Source organism: Alternaria infectoria, assembly GCF_024043175.1.
Source record: "Alternaria infectoria strain BMP 0036 chromosome Unknown scaffold_39, whole genome shotgun sequence".
Classification (NCBI taxonomy): domain Eukaryota; kingdom Fungi; phylum Ascomycota; class Dothideomycetes; order Pleosporales; family Pleosporaceae; genus Alternaria; species Alternaria infectoria.
The window spans coordinates 88,710-108,641 of NW_026250728.1; the positions used below are offsets into that span (position 1 = coordinate 88,710).

General features: G+C 53.9%; 9 protein-coding genes across 9 annotated transcripts; 5 read left to right on the forward strand and 4 right to left on the reverse strand.

Moving 5' to 3' along the window:
• Positions 1–1,882: 1,882 nt before the first annotated feature.
• On the forward strand, positions 1,883–2,796 carry J4E92_010598 (uncharacterized protein; the record flags this gene model as incomplete). The annotated part of the gene is made up of 2 exons (XM_051501935.1): positions 1,883–1,996; positions 2,050–2,796. The coding sequence occupies 2 exons, from the start codon at positions 1,883–1,885 to the stop codon at positions 2,794–2,796; spliced, it is 861 nt and encodes a 286-aa protein (XP_051347837.1).
• An 860-nt stretch (positions 2,797–3,656) lies between these two features.
• Positions 3,657–4,165, reverse strand: J4E92_010599 (uncharacterized protein; the record flags this gene model as incomplete). Its single annotated transcript, XM_051501936.1, has 2 exons — positions 3,657–3,802; positions 4,123–4,165. 2 exons carry the CDS (start codon positions 4,163–4,165, stop codon positions 3,657–3,659), a joined length of 189 nt encoding a protein of 62 aa, XP_051347838.1.
• Positions 4,166–6,912: 2,747 nt separating this feature from the next.
• On the forward strand, positions 6,913–7,275 carry J4E92_010600 (uncharacterized protein; the record flags this gene model as incomplete). Its single annotated transcript, XM_051501937.1, has 1 exon — positions 6,913–7,275. The coding sequence occupies one exon, from the start codon at positions 6,913–6,915 to the stop codon at positions 7,273–7,275; it is 363 nt and encodes a 120-aa protein (XP_051347839.1).
• A 1,293-nt stretch (positions 7,276–8,568) lies between these two features.
• J4E92_010601 (uncharacterized protein) lies at positions 8,569–10,058 on the forward strand (the record flags this gene model as incomplete). Its single annotated transcript, XM_051501938.1, has 4 exons — positions 8,569–8,658; positions 8,707–8,774; positions 8,828–9,188; positions 9,237–10,058. 4 exons carry the CDS (start codon positions 8,569–8,571, stop codon positions 10,056–10,058), a joined length of 1,341 nt encoding a protein of 446 aa, XP_051347840.1.
• Positions 10,059–10,092: 34 nt separating this feature from the next.
• Positions 10,093–10,719, reverse strand: J4E92_010602 (uncharacterized protein; the record flags this gene model as incomplete). Its single annotated transcript, XM_051501939.1, has 1 exon — positions 10,093–10,719. One exon carries the CDS (start codon positions 10,717–10,719, stop codon positions 10,093–10,095), a length of 627 nt encoding a protein of 208 aa, XP_051347841.1.
• A 593-nt stretch (positions 10,720–11,312) lies between these two features.
• J4E92_010603 (uncharacterized protein) lies at positions 11,313–13,699 on the forward strand (the record flags this gene model as incomplete). Its single annotated transcript, XM_051501940.1, has 3 exons — positions 11,313–11,644; positions 11,858–12,548; positions 12,602–13,699. 3 exons carry the CDS (start codon positions 11,313–11,315, stop codon positions 13,697–13,699), a joined length of 2,121 nt encoding a protein of 706 aa, XP_051347842.1.
• Positions 13,700–13,814: 115 nt separating this feature from the next.
• Positions 13,815–15,418, reverse strand: J4E92_010604 (uncharacterized protein; the record flags this gene model as incomplete). The annotated part of the gene is made up of 2 exons (XM_051501941.1): positions 13,815–15,370; positions 15,415–15,418. The coding sequence occupies 2 exons, from the start codon at positions 15,416–15,418 to the stop codon at positions 13,815–13,817; spliced, it is 1,560 nt and encodes a 519-aa protein (XP_051347843.1).
• Positions 15,419–16,979: 1,561 nt separating this feature from the next.
• On the reverse strand, positions 16,980–17,381 carry J4E92_010605 (uncharacterized protein; the record flags this gene model as incomplete). Its single annotated transcript, XM_051501942.1, has 1 exon — positions 16,980–17,381. One exon carries the CDS (start codon positions 17,379–17,381, stop codon positions 16,980–16,982), a length of 402 nt encoding a protein of 133 aa, XP_051347844.1.
• Positions 17,382–18,681: 1,300 nt separating this feature from the next.
• On the forward strand, positions 18,682–19,482 carry J4E92_010606 (uncharacterized protein; the record flags this gene model as incomplete). Its single annotated transcript, XM_051501943.1, has 2 exons — positions 18,682–19,031; positions 19,095–19,482. The coding sequence occupies 2 exons, from the start codon at positions 18,682–18,684 to the stop codon at positions 19,480–19,482; spliced, it is 738 nt and encodes a 245-aa protein (XP_051347845.1).
• Positions 19,483–19,932: the final 450 nt, after the last annotated feature.

The window sequence follows — 19,932 nt, forward strand, 5'->3', positions numbered from 1 at the left end:
CTTGCGGTTGCGACAAGCGTAGCACGACAACACTTTGCGCTTCTTGCTCGTGCGTCGCTGCGACAAGCCATCGTGACCTTCTGGGGATTCCTCGCGAGACCTGTCGCTAATCCACTCGGCGCCGGGAGCGGACATGGCATATGACGGATGGCAACTAGGGACTGCGATGCGCGTTGACAATGGCGAAACAGCTGGAGGTCGGACAAGGCGGAGATCAGGTGGAGATGAGGCAATGGGTTGGAGCGCACAGACTCGGATATAAGACGGAGATGCAACAGACCCAGTTAACCATTGCGTCCCCAGGTACGCTCAGGCCGCCATACCTCCAGCTAGGTAGCATTCACCCATCCTGTCGATAGTGTAGCGTCACCAGTGCTGACGATTAATAAATGGAATCGCCGGCATTTCGACGCACTCATCGGGTCCTCTTTGTGCCAATGCGGGGAATGCTGGTCATGTCTCATTTCCAGTCTCGTGGTATCAACAGTATCGTCAATCTACCCCTCTTCGGTACTTGTTTTTCATATAATTGATGATCAGCTTGGCTTGCCTTCATATCTTCTTCGGCAGTTGAACTCTCCGCTGTGCAGTGACAGCACGACCCATCGAAGACCTAAGACGCATTCTAATCGTAGTTTAACAGGGTATTACGGGACCGGGTCTGAGGCGCCGAGGCGCATGCATCTGTGCAGGAGCTGCTCTTGACTTGGGATTGAAATACCCAGTTAATAGTACTCAGCGCCCAGCTCATGGCAGTGAGCTTCAAGATGCTTGGTATGCTTAGCCGGGCAGACAGCCGAACAAAAGGGTTGTTGCATCACATCGCCTGTCCGAGTGACCTTCTGGCTGCGATGACGATGTCTAATGATTCCTACATTGCGTGGAGATTGCCTTGTAGACCTACGGGTGTCCGCGTCGCACTAAGCAGTCAATTCATCTCATAAGCTGTCCGCGTCTGTGGTCGGACACGTTCTAGCCTCCAGTGAGATGAATCTCGACATGGCATGTAGGGGCCGCACATTATCGGTATGCGAGAAAAGGCTTTGAACGCAAATTGCAGCAGTTGGGGCGTGGTTTAGCATTTATTGACACATTGATTGAAAGATGGAACATAGAGTACATACGCCCAAGGGTAATTAGAAGGCTCCGCGAAAAGGGACATAAGAGACGCCTGCCGATGCACTTGCCATGATCTTGATTCAACCTTTTGTCAGTCTTTGCCCACGATATTACTGAAACCCCAAAGCCTGTACTGCTCACCATCTGGGCATGTATCACTACTTCGTCATTGCCGCGTGGTTTTACCACGTCGTTCACGCACAGCTTGTTGGTACTCAGCAAACCGAAACCCATCCAGGAATGACATGGCAGTCTTGCACCGCCAAGGGTAGCTGCACAACCAAGAACGGTAAAATTGTCATCGACGCCAATTGGCGATGGCTTCATGTCAAAGGAGGGTAATGGCATAGGCACAATCTGTTGGGTTGACTCAGCTGCTAACACAAGACTAGCTATGACAACTGTTACACAGGTAACGAGTGGAACGCAACTGCCTGCCCAGACAATAAGGCATGTGCGGCCAACTGTGCCGTTGACGGCGCAGACTACAGTGGCACATACGGCATCACCGCGGGCAGTAACTCCCTGAAGTTGAAATTCATCACGAAGGGTTCCTACTCCACAAACATCGGTTCTCGGACGTATCTCATGAAGGATGATACGACTTACGAGGTAAGTAACGTTCTCGTAGGTACAAACAGTGTCTCAACTGATCCGTGGATTTGAACAGATGTTTAAGTTTACCGGCAACCAAGAGTTCACGTTCGATGTGGACGTGTCGAACCTGCCATGCGGGTTCAATGGCGCTTTGTACTTTGTTTCAATGGATGCAGATGGCGGATTGAAGAAATTCTCGACGAACAAGGCTGGCGCCAAATACGGCACAGGGTACTGCGACGCCCAGTGCCCACGGGATTTGAAGTTCATCAACGGCGAGGTAAGTCACGCTCGGTTCCAAGAATTGGTTTTCAGCTACTCAGAATGCTGCAGGGAAATGTCGAAGGTTGGCAGCCATCCTCCAACGATGCGAATGCAGGGGTTGGGGGCCATGGTTCGTGCTGCGCAGAGATGGACATCTGGGAAGCGAACGCTGTCAGCACAGCCGTCACCCCACACTCGTGCTCCACAATCGAGCAGTCTCGTTGTGACGGCGACGGTTGCGGAGGTACCTATTCGGCCGACCGTTATGCCGGGGTTTGCGATCCTGACGGCTGTGACTTCAACAGCTACCGCATGGGTGTCAAAGACTTCTATGGCAAGGGCAAGACGGTAGACACTTCAAAGAAGTTCACCGTGGTCACACAATTTGTCGGTACCGGGGACGCTATGGAGATCAAGCGTTTCTATGTCCAGAACGGCAAGACTATTGCGCAGCCTGCATCTACTATTCCTGGCGTAGACGGGAACTCCATCACAACAAAGTTTTGCGACGAACAGAAAGCTGCGTTCCACGATACATACACGTTCAAAGACAAGGGCGGTATGGCGAACATGGCAAAGGCTCTCGCAAACGGCATGGTCCTCGTCATGAGCCTGTGGGATGACCATTACAGCAACATGCTTTGGCTTGACTCTACGTATCCCACAGACAAGAATCCAGACACGGATCTAGGTACCGGCAGGGGAGAATGCGAGACGACGAGCGGTGTGCCGGCAGACATTGAGAGCCAACATGCTGATGCCACTGTTGTCTACAGCAACATCAAGTTCGGGCCACTGAACTCGACCTTCGGTTGAGGGAGTGTAGTGGAGGGAGGGAGCTGCAGCGGAAAAGATGACCTCCAGTTCCCGAGGTCGGGAGAACGGGGGACATGAGAGCGTGGTCTAATACACATGGTTTGTCGCGTACTGAAGCGATAGTTGATCGCTTGGCAGAAGAATTCAAGGCGCGTCTGCATGCAGCTTGCAATGTGGAGCAAATTCTTCTGTGCACCCCGGCCCCCTTTGATATTTTGTTGAGTGATGACAAATCATGCGACAAGGCCCAAGCGTCATTAGCGCGTGTCAAAGACGCGCGCTTCTCGTCTACCTAGGTACTCTCAGCTGGGCATGGGCGACTTCGTCCAAATGTGAGCGCGCTTTGTCCGACCGTTGAACAATAACACTTACGTGGGTTGCGTCACGCAGCCGTGCGTAGGTATTCTTCTTGCGTGTTGGCGTTGCCAAAAAACGAAACATGGACCACAGCGTGCGTGGTAACCTACAATCTTAACGACACCAAGCATGGCTCAGCAAACCTTCCCAACGTCGCCACACTCTGTATCCATGATTTACGTGGGATCAATGGCCCCGGAGGCACAACTGAAATATCGCCAACGGCACACAACGCCGAACCTTGCCTTAGACATGAACATCTCCAAGACACCGAGGCCGTGCCGCGAAAGACACTCGATACGCTCAATGTTTGTCTCTAGGTGCGCATTCAGGCTGTATGCAACACTACGCTCGATGTAGTTGCTCAGATAGGGTCATAAGGGGATTGAATCGGAAAATGACACGGATTACGCGAAGAGCTGATCCACCGCTGCAACTGTTTCTCTGCCCTTCCTCGCCCTAAAGCCCTTCCCATACCACCGGGTACTTTATCTTCTTCCAAATCAGCCAGGGGCGCTCATGTATCGATCAGAGTAGTTCTGAGGAGGGAAGAGAGCCTCTTTCAGATCCTCGACATCCACTCCTTTGTTGCCAAGGTTGCCTGCCGCGAGTGCAGCATCCACGATCAGGTCCCAGTCATCGTGATCTTCTGTGGATGATTACTAATAGTCTTGACGTATGAGCACAAGAGCCATGTTTGGACAACGTACCAAATATCACCACCAAGCAGTCCTGCTTGTTCCTATGGCTACAAACCGTCTTCCCACCAGGGATGACACGCATGTGTTGTCGGCAATAGTAGAAGTGGTTGGCACGAAAGCAGGGTATATGGAAAGGGTCTTGAGAGCATTTGACATCGTTGGTCCGCCCTTCTGGAAAAACGAATCCACTGATATGCATTAGCCACTATCACTCATTCATGAGCGCTCGCTCAGAGAGCATCTCACCAAGATCTCAAGGTGCCCTCACGTTTGTGGCGGCGGTGCTCGGACATGATATTCTCCATGACCATAGGAAGATAAGCTGCGTTGTCTTTACTACCAATGACTGGCTGCTGAGGGCGGACTGGGTTCAGTGGGGGAGCAGCGTGTTGTGCGCGTGGTGTAGCATTCGCATCCACCGATTGAACAGGGGATGGGCGACTAGAATAGCTGTTGTGTCTAGAAGAAGCCTCCCCTGATGATAAGAAGCGGGTACGATCATACCTGTCGTTACTCGTGGCGCCACCGGTATGTGCTCGTGGAGGTGTTGTGATGCGACCAGTACCGATAAGAGACTCCGAGAGAGGGAGAGGATTATCTTGGTTGGCAGTCGAACTCGAGTAACCACTGTGACTACTGCCAGGCGGTCCAGGAAAGCGGTTCGTAGCAATTTGGAGCTGATGTAGGAGTTGTCGCTGGCGGTTCTCAGCTTGTTGCAGACGCTGGCTTAGCCCGACAATGTGGCCATCGTGTTCTTCGCGGATGCTCTGGATTTCGTCGCCGAGTGCCTGGAGCTGTGCTTGAATTTGGCGAGGGTGTGGTAGCCGCGAGTCCATCTCGTAGGCAGGACGCGCGAGTTGAGCGAGAGAGTGGCTAAAGACGGCTGTAAAGGCTCTACGAGCTGAGTCGACGGTTCAAGGAGCGGGATAGATGAGAGCTTTACTTCAGAGGCCACATCCAGAGGTGGGAAATGTCTTGGCCAGGGAAAGTATACGTCATCTATGAGCGGTACGGCTGCTAAAACGAGACAGGCCCGGATTCAATTTCATTACGGTCAAGCATTGATACTATCAGATTAGGGTCGTACGTGATTGGAGTACTGGAAGATCTATACTCGAATGCGAAATTGTTTCCCATTTCCTAGCTACTTATGCTGGTGTAGTTGATCTTGTCTTCGTCGCTGCTTTGGGGGTACCCAGATGGGATTCGCCGCGTTATCATATCGCTTTTCCTATCTGACAACACCGGCAGAGACATTATCCAAATAGCATAGTGACAAAGCGTGCTTTTGGTAGCTACATGAATCTTGCATTGTCTATCTAGTACAGAATGTGGTGGTGTACATGACTACCTGGGTATGATATAAGACGCAATAAAGGCGGAGGAGCCATCAGGAAACTATGGGGCAACTATCGTATACCATACTCGGCTAGAAGGCTAGTATAGTCGCCCTCCCAGGGCTCACTGCCAGACTCTTGTGTTTCCTCGTTGTGCGCGTCTGCTCTTACGGTCATTGTCACAGTCTCTCCACCGCTCTTCACTGAGCCTGAGTCATGCTCAAAGTACTGTTGAGATGAAACCCGCCGCGGCCTATTCTGGAGGTAGCGTAGTGAGCGTTTGCAACGATTCCAAATGCTTGCTTGGTCTTCAAGACGGCCGCAAGTGACATACTGGCTAGCGTTAGAGAAACAAATGTTCTAGACTCTATCAAAACACTCAGGACATACCTCAATATTCCCGTCCCGAATTCTGCGAACAACAACAGCGCTTTCCTTCGCTGCTTCTTCGGCCCTGAAAGTCTCTAGTACCGACAGATGGCGCTTTTGCCATGGTGCCCGCCATTTGATATGACGCCAGTGCATGGTCTAGGAAGCAGTATAGACATCAAGTTGCGATCGAATCTGAGTTCTCTCTTCTTGAGGCGGAGGGAAGCTTTCGCATTCGGTGGATGAATACCAAACTTCACACTGGGACTATGTTAGTTGGGCTTCTACAGACTATACTGGATATAGCAGCACGGGTGTCGAGTCCTCTTCGCTAGTGCTAGTGACTACCTAGGTAAACAACACGGACCACAATCTGAATATCATTAACATATTGTAGTGACAACGAAATCCATCGATATTTTCTCGTGCAACTAGATCGATCATGTCGCCTCTCCCGAAGCAGAACACATATTGAAGGTTCAATGAATGGCGCTACACCTTCACTGGAGCTTTGTGTTTGTCACCACAAACAGTCACAGGCTTGGCTGCTTCCTCTTAGTGAGTTGAGAGCGTGTTTCTAGAGTGTTCGCTTCCCCTTTCGCTTCTGCTCCAGCTCCTTACCATCAAATTGAAGTCGAAACACGCGTTGCAATCACTCTCCGCCATCAGCAACTAGGAAAGCATGTCGGTCCCCCCTCGCATAAATTCTACTTCCCCATCAGCGTCCTCACCGACAATTCCGCGACTGGTGGAGAACCGCAACTATACGCGTTTTGCAGACGTCGGCTTTGGCAACCGGCTGGCCGACGCGCGCAACCTCGTACACACGCGGAGGCCCTCCCTTTCTCTTCGTTCAGAACATACAACCGCTGTAGGTTCGGTTGCATCTGAAGTCGCCAACTCGATTCGGCGGGCTGCCTTGATCCCGCCCGGTGCGCCAAAGCATGGATGGGAGAAGGGATCATACCGGTCACCCTTCGACTATCACATCCCTGGTCATACCGTAGGTGGCAGAGACACGCCTCCTGGTAGATCAAATTCGCATGCTTCTTTTGCGGGGCTGTCTTCGTCTTCGCCTCTTCACAGCATAACGCCACTCTACACTTCGACGCCTCTTGCGACGCCTGCATACGAGATGAAGCCCAGACCTGAATCCGATTCACTGTGCCGTACAGTTACACCTGGTCCTGATGTAAGCTTCAAAGTCCTATTCTTGCTTGAGTGCGCGACTGACTGCTTCCAAGGCAAGGGAACGTCTTGTTCTCATTGCCCCCCTCCGCATGATTCGCGGAGCAGGGGCCCATCTTTGTGAGGATGACCGGGAAAAACTGTATTGTTTCATCGACGGTTACATGGCCGACTCATTACACACTGTTGTCGAACGCGATGGCATCCTTCCCAATATCGTTTACAAGGTCAGCATTCCCATGACAGACGCCGCTTGGGTCAGCTACAACCAAGTTCTCGCTACATTCGGGTTCGCCAATGGTGTGAATGACATGCTCATTGCGGGCTCCGACAATTTCGACAAGTACACATACATGATCGATGATGTGAGCGCAGAACACGAGCAAGGCTGGAAGGTACTAGCGAGTTCAAGTGAGAGGAACCTCGACATGGCAAGACTTTCGCAAGAGCTGGTGCAGATCTGGAAGAATACGTGGATCGAGAATGGATCTGGCTATGTCGGAGTGGCCAAGGATATTGTGCAATAACGTAACCAAAGGTTGTGACAAAAGTAGCAGGATGGATCTACCGGGAAACGCTAGCTCGGAAGCTCCCTGGCGCCTGTGGAATATTGCTTGCTGCTCAACGATTTGATACAAAGTCTTTACGGTATTCTTACACGGGTTTGCTCGAATGTGAAACTGAGGCGTCTGATTTGAAAACACACAATCTCCTATTTAGACGATGTGCCGTTATCTTACATGAGAGCGCAACGTGCTGGACATTCTGGAATGCATTGTACTGAGACAGTCCAAATGTATGGAATATGTCGAAGTCGTTGGCCCTTCGCAATTATCCGATCATCAAAGGTACTTGCGAATGGCTCAAATCAGGGACGTGAAGGATGGTCGTCTGTTGACGTTCAATCTCTGATGTCTTGTAGAGTATCCAGGTCCCTAGGTTCCCTGAAGATGCATGATTAGTAAACTTAACACAACGCTACATCATTGCTGAGGTTGCTGGGCCGTATCTGATATACGTGGAATCGCGCCCAGAAGGCTGTGGTCGTGGCGCTGGCAAGCTTTCGCAAAAGGAAGCAGCGGGTCAAAATGCGGGCGAGAAGCATGAGCAAGCCCGAAGACGCTGTCGTGGGTGCGCTGCGTACGCTGCCTGCGCAGGTGCAACGTTGGTACGAGTGCAGCAAACATCTTGTCCAATCCAGAACTAGCAACGTGCCTTTTTCGACCGGTGCAAACTACCTCGGTACTGTTGCCAGTCATTCCAAGTTATACGTTGAGCATACACTCGTTAGCCCATATGTCCCATCGCTTCCAAGGTTCGGTCGCAGTATTGTGCCGACTGGATGCGGCATGCTTTCCCCTTCCAGTAGTATCTGCGCTTCGGAGGGCGGCCTGTTCCATTGCTACCGAGGCCAGTGTGCATTCATGTTGAAAGAGCCACGGACATCGGGTGATTGCCAATCCAGGCGATGCATACCTAGGCAGCGTCGTGTGCAGAGTTTACAGTATAGTACGTGCAGTACACGGGTAACGTTCGATCAAGCATAGCTTCCGGGACTAAAGCTTCCCCACAACTCGTCTATTACCCTTGTCCCGGTAGTCATACGCCACCAGAATTATTGAAACAGTCATGTCTGCTCGTGACACTATGTAGCGCAGTGCCCCTTTTCCGTCAATGAGCGACGAGCCTTTCGCGGTCGACCCAGTTGGCAGATTGTCAGGAACTTGCGGGAGGATCTGCTGATGCGCCTATAAATTCCAGGCACTCTGCATAGACAATTGCTCTGGCTGGCATCTGAGACTTGATCTTACAATACCGCCATGCGACTTCTCAGACTCGTAGGCTTTGGCCTGTCCGGCTTGATCGTAAATGCGACGCTCCAGATTGTACCTGGCGCGACTTGGACAGCAGTGCGTTTCGTCGTACCCATGAGCAAATGGCAACTGACATTACACCAGACCAACACAGGCCAGCACATTCAGGCTCACGGCGCCGGCATCATCAAAGATGGCGAAAAGTGGTATTGGTAAATAGCTCTACGCGCAAGGGCAGCCTCTACCGGTGCTGATGCGCCCGCAGGATTGGCGAAGATAAAACAAACGGAACCGCTTTCACAAACATCAACTGCTATTCGTCTACGAACCTTGTCGAATGGTCTTATGAAGGCGCTCTAATCTCGCGGACTGCATCTGGCGACACAGGGCCCGATCGTGTTATTGAGAGACCAAAAGTTATGCACAACAAGCGAACGGGTAAGTATGTCCTGTGGGCTCACATTGACAGCGCCGACTATGGTGAGGCGAAGATTGGGGTCGCAATAGGCGACAGCGTTTGCGGAAAGTATTCGTATCTACGCAGCGAGCGACCACTGGGCTTCGAGAGTAGAGATTCTGGCGTGTTTGTCGATGACGACGGCAAGGGCTATCTACTGACCGAAGACGTATGACTGCCTCGTAGCACAGTAGGAACCTGTTTCTGACGAAGCCAGCGCCGCAACGGCCTACGCATCAACGCACTGTCTGATGATTATCTCAGCGTTTCCAGCAATGTCTACGTCTGGAAAGAAAAATACGAGTCTCCGGCCATGATCAAACACGAAGGCGTTTACTTCATGTTCGCCTCGCAGCTTACGGGGTGGAGCCCGAATGACAACTACTACAGCACGTCGACGTCTCTCTCGGGTCCATGGTCGTCGTGGCAAAAGTTCGCCGACTCTGGGTCCAACACGTACGCTTCTCAAACAAGCTTTGTACTGTCTGTGGGGGATGGGTACGTGTACATGGGGGACCGATGGCACAGTGAAAATCTGATGAGAAGCACATACGTATGGTTACCGGTTGAGATATCTGGAACGACGGCTAGCATGAAGAACGCTGTCAACTGGATCCTGGACCCCGGTACTGGAGCCAGCAGGGCCGGGCCCAAAGAAAACATGTACGAAGGCGAGACGGCAGAGCTTGCTAACGGAGCTATATCTCAAGCATGCTCCTCGTGCTCGGGCTCGAAGGCAATTGGGTACATTGGCGGCGTGCCCTCGGGGTCCGCCACGTTTTCCAAGGTGGAATCTTCAGCAACGACGCGCACGACTGTGAGGATCAAGCATCTCAACGGCGACAAGCAGCAAAGGTATGCAGCCATCAGTGTGAATGGGAAATCGCAGAGGGCGGCGTTCTTGCCAGACGGGGGAGGAGGCCCGGCAAGTTCAGTGGTGCATGTCAACGTGGAGCAGGGCGTCAACGAAGTCAAGGTTGGCGGGGTGGATGAGGGCTGGGGGCCGGACATTGACAGGGTGTTTGTTCCCGTGGAGTGAGGATGGGCTGATGAAGACTAGCAATGTATGGTGTTCAGTCCATCGACTTGCTCATGATGGCGTATTCGGCGGGGATGACGCTGTTTCTCGTGATCCTGTCGTCGGGGCTGCACTCGTCCCTGGTGTAGCCCAGGCTGTGGTACATGCTCTTTGCGCGCGTGTTTGCGGTGAAGACGGTCAGCATCGTCTTGGGGATGTGACATGCGCGCGCCACGCTCTCGACGAACTGGACGAGGCGGGACCCGAGGCCCTGTCCTCGCAGGCGCTCGTGGAGATGGATCTCGTAGATGTAGAGGACGGGGCGGTCGTGGTGCGGGGGGTCGTCGTGGGTGAACATGAAGGAGGTGAAGCCGAGGATGGCGTCGGGGCCGCCCTGGGCCGGGCGCAGCAGCAGATACATCATGTCGGCGTCGAGCATCTCGTCGCGCTTCCTGCGCGGGTCCCAGCCCATGGCCGAAGCCGCGTAGTCGTGGCCCGACGTGGCGTGGACGAGGCCGAGGCAGGCGTCGAGCTCGCCCGGGCGGAGGTCGAGAGCGGAGGGGACCCAGTGGAAGGCGACGGGGCAGGGTCGCTGGGGCGCCTCGTAGGCACTGAGGGCGGCGTCCTGGCGCAGCAGCGTCTGCACCGTCTGCATGCGCGCGAGGGCCTGGGGCGAGTGCATGGTGGTGTGGTGAGGTGACGATTCCGCCGCCAGCCAGCCGCCCACCACCAACCGCCCACCGCCCACCGCCCACCGCCAACCTTGGGCACTGGGACGCGCCCTCGACACATCGCACCGCCATGCTGCGCGCCTACGCGACCGTCGCCTCCAAGCCGCCCTCCCGCCTGCGCGCACGAGGAAAATCCCCCGTGGGCCTGGACCACGTACCTGTCCCACGACGCATCCGGCCCGGCGCCACGCCCGCTGACGGTCCTGCAGTTCATCCAGCGCCAGCGCGCCCTGGCCCTGTGGCGAGACATTGTCCGCAGCACCGCCAGCATCCCCGACGCAGGCGCACGACGAGACATGCGCCGCTTTGCACGCTCCGAGTTCGACCAACACCGCTCCGTCACTGACCTGGGCCACATTCGATATCTGATTTCAGTCCGCCGCCCCAGAACCCCCGCAGCGTGCCCTGGCCCTTTGCTGACGCCTACCCAGCATGGAAAGACACAGTTCCAGACCATCAAAGGCACCCTCATCAACGCTGGCCTACTCTCCGAATAGCCTCTGTTCAGACACTGCTGCCCCGAATTCCCAACCCCGTCCTGGCCATGGATGCCCCGGTCGAGCAGCAGTCCGTCTGCGTCGTCGGCGCTGGGCCCGCGGGTCTGGCGGCTGCACACATCTGCAGACAGCACGGCTTCGCAGTCACCGTCTACGAGGCCGCAGACCGTGTAGGCGGCATGTGGAGACATGACCGCGGGGAATTTGGCGACAAGTGCAGTCCGGAGATGCGCACCAACCTGAGCAGATACACTGTTGCCTTTTCTGACCTGGCTTGGACATCGGTACATGTAGATATCTCGAACCCTGCTGCCGATCCACTAGCTGTTCCGCCTGTCTTTCCCAAAGCGTGGCAGGTAGAATCCGTGCACAGCATGCTGTGAGACAGTTACTGACTTCGTACATGCATCTTTAGGCACGTGGGCCGCTATCTTGCGGCGTATTCAGAAACCCTTGGCTTAACTGACGACATACTCCTCGAGCACCGAGTTGTCAGCGCATCACTGCAAGAAGATCATACTTGGAGAGTGGTCAGTGCCGACGGCACCCGTCAGCTAACATGCCGTACCTTTGATCGACTCGTCGTCGCCAGCGGCTTCTTTAACAAGCCAGCTCACACCTTCAATCCCGTTCCCTCCCACCCTCTCTCAAACATCCAACACTCCTCACGATTTCGGACTCTCTCTGCCCTGACGGAAACCCCCGGCAAGATAGTCGTGATTGGAGGCGGCATCAGCGGCTCAGAGGCTGCTTCTCAGGCTGCTTCTCAGATCTCCAACGCAAAGCACTCGCCTGGTGGAATGACACCCTCCCACGCCGACAGCAGGGTTTTCCACGTCATCAATCGTCCCTTCTACTGCCTGCCCCGCTACCTTCCACAGGACCCTCAGACCCACGACGGGCATTTCAAGCCAGCACCCAGATTCCTTCCCCTTGATCTGATTCTCTACAATCTATCCCGTCGCGGCCATGGTGACATCTCTGCAGCTATCAGCACCGTTCCACCAGAAAAAGCAAAGAAAGGCCACGACTTCTTACGATCAAGTATAGGCTGCCATCACGCCGACGTCGGCTTCTCAGAGCTCGCGTACACGGCGACCCAGACACAACACCCTGGCTACACCGGTATAACCGACACGTATATGGAGTTTGTCAGAAGTGGCATCATTGTGCCAGTCCGGGGATGGGTTGAACACGTCGAGCAGGCAGCCAACGGTGCTTGCCTAGAGATTCGTCTTGGCCAATATGAGCCCTGGTTCCATGGGCCAGGCGCAAAAGCTATGGTACTCTGCTTACTCGAGAGTCTAGGCGCATCGAAAAGGCTAACACTTTACAGGGTGAGAGCAGACTGCGTGATGTGGTCGGTATCATTGAAGCCACAGGCTACAAAGCCGACCTCGATTGGCTCGACGCCCGTGTCCAATCCCTTCTCGCTGACGGCAGCGACAACCCGAATCCGCGCATACCATATCTCCTGTCACGTGGTTCCGTCTTTTCGCAGCAAATACCTACAATTGGGTTCGTGGGTTTCTACGAAGGCCCTTACTGGGGCGTGATGGAAATGCAGGCTCGACTTCTGGCGCAACGCTGGGCCAAACGAGAGCCTGAGCAGTCGGCGACTCTCTCATCCGCCTTGTACACGTATGATGATACGAGGCATATGCAAAATGCCATGGGTCAGAGGTCCTTGCAAGTGCCGCAGTTCTGGATGGCCGACTACGTTGGACTAATGGAAGAGTTCGCACGAGAAACGGGCGTCTCACGTGACGACACCCTATTCGGTAGCCAATCGGGTCCCGCATTCCCATCGCGCTATCGACACAGAGATAGCAGTCTGCAAGCCAAGGCAGTAGTCAGCGAAGTTGCCGGAATACTCGAGGCATCCCAGGAGCATGCTCGGTTTGTTGCAGCGGCCGTGTTCGCAGGCATGCAAGGTGTCTGGAAGATGACGCGCAAAATTGATTCACGCACCCAGACACCCGGTGGCACATTCGTGGGTACAGCTCACTTCCATCCGCGTCAATCTACCGATGCAGCGACCTACGCCTCCGAATACTTGTATATCGAACAAGGGACATTCACCATGGACGCTGGGCTGTCATTCCCTGCGACCCGTCGTTACGTCTATCGGTACAACGAAACAAGCGATGAGATCACCGCATGGTTTGTTGAAGACGACGAAAAAAGCGTCGGAAAGCTATTCAATACCTGGCGCTTCCACGCGCCTGATGACCAGGCTGGCGGCTGGATGGCTACGGGCTGCCATTGGTGCGATCCCGACACGTATCAGAATGACTGCGAATTCAAGTTTTGTGGTGCAAAGATCGATCGGTTCATGATCAGATACAAGGTGGACGGACCAAAGAAAGATTATCTGCATGAGAGCTGGTATCAGAGACCAAAGGTAGATGGTGGAGCAAACGAATGCGGATGAGGGCGTTGTAAAGACAGCGCAACGTTTGCAAAGGGCTATTCCATTGCGAATATATTGGGTGGGGTATCATATATAAATCGTCATATCGTACAGTTACACCTGGTCTTCAAGCCGGTCATGTGTTTAGTTGCTCAACACCTCCATCAGCGAGCGTACTGGGATGGGTAGGTGGCCCATCTCTCCCTATGCTCTCAAGGTCGGCCAGCAGCATCCTGAGATGATTCTCTCGGTTCTGGTTACTGCCCCAGGTGACCGCTTGCGAGTAGTACAGTATGTCCCACGCCTCGTCACCAATGTTTTGTAGGAACGTGGGCAACGATCGCGCTTTCTGGTACGAGCGCCAGAGTATTCGGCGGATGTCATCGTTTGCGCCGATATAGGCAAGCTCAATGGCTTTATTGAACGATTTCAGGGCGGGCGCAATGTTGAACGGTGGGGGGAGGTCGACGCGGAGGCGTTGGAGAGCGGCAACGTGCTCTGGGTCTTGGAGGGCAGCAGCCATACGCTCGCTGAGCGGCGCAGTGCGGCTGTCCGCGAGTTGGTAGGGGTCAGGCGCAGTTTCGTGGGCGATAGAAGTCAGATCGCCTTGCTGTTGCTTGTTCTCGGAAATGAGCTTTTGTATGTACATTAGCTTCTCCATCAGCTTCGGGTCTTTCATGATCTCGTCAACCTTGGCCTGGAGCTCAGCGGGAACATCTTCTTCGTCCTCCACAAGCTCTCCGGGCTGCGATGCTTTGGACTGGGCGAGCTTCTTCAGCTCTTCGGCCAATTCTTGGGGGTCCATTTCACGCTCGAACACACCCTCTTCATCTTGACCCGATGTGGAGTCTTCGCTGATCGCTGCGTCGAGTTCGGCTTCGAGCCCGGTGTCGCCACCCAACGACTTCATGACATCCCGCATCTGGTGCAGGAGCTTGTCCACGTCCTGCATGTCTTCGGGTGTCGCCATAGTCAGGTCCTCGTCTGGAGTCTCTGCTTGAGCAATGGCGTCTTCGGTCTCTCTCTGATAAGTCTGCCACTCGCGCTCCAATTCGGAGTCGGGGCGTTTACGCATAGCGGCGACCTTGTTCTGCATAGCTTCGTTGCCCTCAAGCTTGTGCATTGCCTTGTTCAGCATAGCCTGGAACACGGGATTGTCTATGTTTTCCACCTCAGGCATGTGGTCGATGCACGCTTGCAGGTCGGCCCTTGCGTCTCCGATGTCCGGGTCCTCGAGGACGTCTTGTAGTATTTCAAGTGTCGCCATCCGTAAGCCGGCGTTGAACTGCTTGCTCTCTGCCTCTGCCTTGGCAGCGCCCTGTTGTTTCAGTTGCTGGAGCTCCTCCCTCGACTTGATGCCTTTTTTGATGAGCTGGAGCTCATCCGTCAGTTCGGCGAAGTTTGGATTTGTCAGGAGGCTGTCGATGAGCCGCCGGTTCAAAGTTGCGTCGTCATGGTCGGGGTTCTTCCGAGACTCTTCTATCATCAGGTACATGTCTCTGTCTTTCTTGCGGTCTTCGGGCGTGGCTATGCGCTCAATCAGGCGCTGCGGCGTGCCTTTGTCCAAGTCCTGCTCGTACCAGTTGATGACGGGCAGATCGTCGCGTTCGAGTTCGGCATCGGACAGCGGACGCATTGCCTGGTCCATTTTCGCGTCATCCTCGAAGATGGAGCGTGAGCCTCTGAGCCGGCCTAGGAGCGAGGGCTTGGATTTCGTCGTTGCATCGTGCTCAGACCCATCGGGATAGCTGGCTTTGGTGCGTTTTCCGCGTCGGAGCAGCACTGGTGGGGGGCGAGCAGAAGGACATGGTGTAGCGCGAGCTCCCAGGAAAGCGCTTGAGCGTGTACACGCGCGCGAGAGCATCGTGGCGAGCTTGGTTGAGGAGCGAGAGTGCCAAGTCGCTGTCTCAAACTTGTGACGTTGTCTTGGCACCTCCGAGAACTCCGCAATTGCTTGTCACGCCTTAACAAGAGAGCTACCCAGGCGCGCTGCGATCATCAAGGTGGACTATCCTAATGCGGTAAGGCGGCAGCTGCCCGCAGTCCCCATCATTGCGAAAGCTGTATCAATCCCTTGTCCCTGTCCTGCCACCAGAAACGTCTCTCTCCGGCACATGATGAAGACAATGAGGACCAAATGGTTGCGCCACAAACAGCTCCGCGTCAGTGGGTTAGCGTCACACGTACATAACATACACCCAACGTGTCGTTACTGAGTCAATCTAGCCAGCTAATCCAATGCAGTCACAAAAGACACACGGCGCATTTCTCGAGTTACCAGGCGAGATACGAAATATGATCTACGCCATGGCCATCTACCCAGAGCTTTCTTCGCTCGTGATCGCAAATTGCACTAAGCCGGAGCATCTCGCCGCATCTGTGCTGCATCTTTCTGCCTTCCGCGTCTGTCGCCAGATACGGGCCGAATGTCTCTCCTACATTTGCGCCAATTTCTCCCTCAAGTTCCTTGGCCTGCAGACTGCGGATCTCTTCTTTTGGTGTGCGGGACCAGCCATCTCCGAGATCAAGGCTTTTGTTCTTGTGCAGCCCTGCATTGCTCCGAAAAGCAAACAAAGCGGAGATAGGAGTGAGCGCTTCCTGGCTGCGCTAGATAAGATGAACCAGTTGACCGAAGTTGTTTTGGAGGAAACCGCGAAGGTTCTGGCGTTGGAAAAGAGTGAAGAGCAGAACGAGTTCACAAGAAGGGTCGAGGCTTTGAGCAAAAGAGGCGTGAAAGTCCAAGTCAGCGTGGGGAACAGATATATCATGTAGAAGGAGTGGATTTGGGACGTCTCTTTCGTGGAGAGGCTGCTAGAGAGAATAGTGCGGGCGCACACGTCTTGGAGGTGCCGTGTCCTTACCCGCCATTTCCAACAGCCTTCGGCTTCTCTTGCACACGAGGTCGCATCTATAGCACCTCATATCGCGTGTATGCTGGGCTCACGAAGCATCACTGTACTGGTATCTGTCCCCTCCAAGCCATATTTCGACAAGTCCCACGTGACCACTGTAGCATTGAGAGCATAGAGTTAGCGTGTGCCATACACGCAGAAGTAGTAGCACATGTATGCTTTCAGGCTCAAGACTTACCTTCTTTAGCTTGAAATCCCATTCTCCCGTACAAAGGCTTGCCCATCGGGGACGACTCCAAGAAGGCAGGTAGTCTCGCGCGGTCCGCTTGCTTGGTACCCCACTCAAGTAAGATAGATCCTGCACCTCGGCGGTGGTAATCTGGGTGCGTTACGAGGATATGCAAAACTGCTGTCCGTCAGCAACACCTTCCGACGTAGCGCGCTGGGTACTAGCAGTAAAAGGGCTTCGTTCCCATGTACTCCCTTCTTACTCGACTCAGGAATACCATGAAGTCTAGCAAGCCCTGTCTTCCCTTGGCTTCATCATCTGGCACTGGATACATCTTGCTGGCTTCTCCCTCACTGCGCTCCCGCTCGTTGATGCGCCATTTGGCGCCTGCGATCATCTTGCCATGGGCGTCGGTATCGATGACTTTGAGATACACAACGTCAGGCTCGTCGCGCCAAGACTTGACGTGCTTTTCGATAGACTTTTGGATGTACTCGTCGGTGATGGGGTTAGGCGTGAGCAGGGAAGTGATACCACCGCCGTTGGCAAAGGCGGCGATCTGTATGGCGACGAAGGTTTCGAAGTCGGCTGTCGAGGTTATGCGGTGGACCTGAAGAGGCATGTTGCCTGTGTGTTACCAACACTTGGACTCGAGGCTGCGTCGTAGACAATTATACAAATGGACCACCACAGACCGGGATATTGCACAGTCGCTAGCACCTTCCTCTTAGGGCGAAGGCGGGGTGGTCTACGGCCAACGCGCAACACCAAAGAGGCACTGCCGCCCTTTATTTCGCCTTGCTACCAGCGTTCAGCCTTTTTCAACACGTCCAAAATGGAGGCATGTTGCACGGGCCTGATCAGCGCAGACTCACAGCAGTGGCCAAGGATGTTGGGCCATGATCTGTCGGCCCACAGCTACTTCGACATCGCCCTTTCCCGAGTCCTTGGCCGCCTGGCTGACTGCAAGACTCCACCAAGCTTTTGCGGACCGCGGCATCTTCGCGACGATATATGCGCACCATGTTGTTTCCATCGCCGGCATGTTGTGCTACCGTAGGCTTGGAACGTTGCTTGGCCTGGACTCTGGAACGCACGACGATTCGAGGTGTGGAGGCATGAACGGGTTTCTGAAACAGCCACAGCATGTGACGCGATGCGACAACTCCCAAAGTCATGAGACATGGTTTTGGCCGAACACCAGGTTGCCGATGACGTTTTGAGATGTCGAGAACTCTGATTCAGCTCAGACATACTTATGTGGGATGCGATTGGCCCTTCACATTGTCCAAGCGCAAAGTCGGGAGCCTTGAGCGCAATCCAGACGGCAGTTGACGACAAATCACGCGAACGACAGAGCACCAGACTCAGGGACAGGAGACACCGCCACAAATCTCATGGCAGCTTCACCATATGAAGCTCGTCGCCTCGGTCGTTCCTGCTGCCCATGCACATCGCTCGTCCACCTCGGCAACAGCTGTCGCAGACCTGGCCAGGTGCGTGGGGACAACGGCTACTGGCATGTAGCTCTAGCCCCAACCCCGTTCCCGACGAGCTTGAACCGACATGGAAGGGCTCATAGAATATGTCGCACGACACTCTTGACTGCCAGTATGCGTGCTATATGCGGTCTGGCATGACGTTTGATGTGTCTTTGGAAAACAGGTGAAAACATGACAGGTGAGTATACTACATGTTCAAACTCATAAAAAGCGGTGGTTAAATAAACAGCGTTAACCATGGCATCTTGATGTATGATACTATAAAGGGGCTTGTCGCATGCTTCTTGTGGTGAACAGCAGTCCATACATTCCATATCTTCTCTTCCAATACCCTTACTTGTTTTATCCATATTCGCATAATACTTTGTAATACCCTAATATCCCTTCCTTGACGGAACAAAGCGAGACGACTCTATCATTATGAAATTCCTTATTTTTTTCCTACCGTCAGTCACACTTGCCGCCCTCGCCTCAATCTCACAAAATGATGTGAAGAGCGGCGGCGGCTGCAAGCCCATGACCGTCCTCTTTGCCCGCGGAACGACTGAGTTGGGCAACATGGGTTCAATTGCTGGACCACCTTTTGCCATCGCTCTTGGCGCGATGATGGGAGGTGCTGGTAACGTCGCTGTTCAGGGCATCCAGTACCCAGCAGATGTGCCTGGTTTTCTTGTTGGTGGAGACAAAGGAGGCAGCCAGCTCATGGCACAGATGGTCGGACAGGTTCGGGCCCAATGCCCGGACACTACACTAGTAATGGCAGGCTACTCGTAAGTAACACACTGCCCTCAATATCTTTCTCACATGGTTCGCAAGTCTAACAAGAGATCTAGACAAGGTGGTCAGCTTGTCCACAATGCTGCTGATATGCTTAGTGCTGAGGACTCGGCATTTGTGTCTAGCGCAGTCATATTCGGCGACCCAAACAACGGCAAACCGGTCGGCAAAGTCGCAGCAGCAAACACTAAAATCATCTGCGCACCTGGCGACCTCATCTGTGCAGGCCAGCCTATCATCTTGGCACCTCACCTGTCGTATGGTGCTAACGCGGCTCAGGCTGCGCGATTTGTTATGAGCAACATGGCAGCTGGTGGTGCGGCGGCTGGAGCGGCAGCAGGAGCAGGAGCAGGAGCAGGAGCTGCTGCTGCTGCTGCTGCTGCCAAGGGGGCTACTAAGGGGGCTGCCACTCGCGCGGTGCAAGCAAAGTACTTCATCTCTTAGACCCCAGTGTCGGTGTGTAGACTCCTCTTTACGTGATGCGCTATATATCTATATCTCCTCTATTGTAGTAGCTGCAGGCCAGCCTACATTACGTTGTCTACATAATTATAAGTAAATAAATCCTCAAATCCGTTTCAGAGTTCCCCTGCCCCAGAGTCACCACACATGTGCGTCTTCCTCGATATGTCTGGAGCGCTCATTCGCAACCTGGGTTGGACATGACTATGTGTGTAGAGCCGTCTGATGAACACGCATACGAACTGCAACGCTTGTCGACCGGGGTCGCTTGAACAAACGATCCAGACATGAAGTCTACTCAATGATCTTCGATATCTTGGAGAGCTGGCTGCATCTGAGAGAAAAGGAAGAGCAGTTAATCCCGTAGCAGCACCTCAGTACCGAGAAGATTGCAATATACACCGAGACACTGTTCGACAGCAGTAAGAGCTA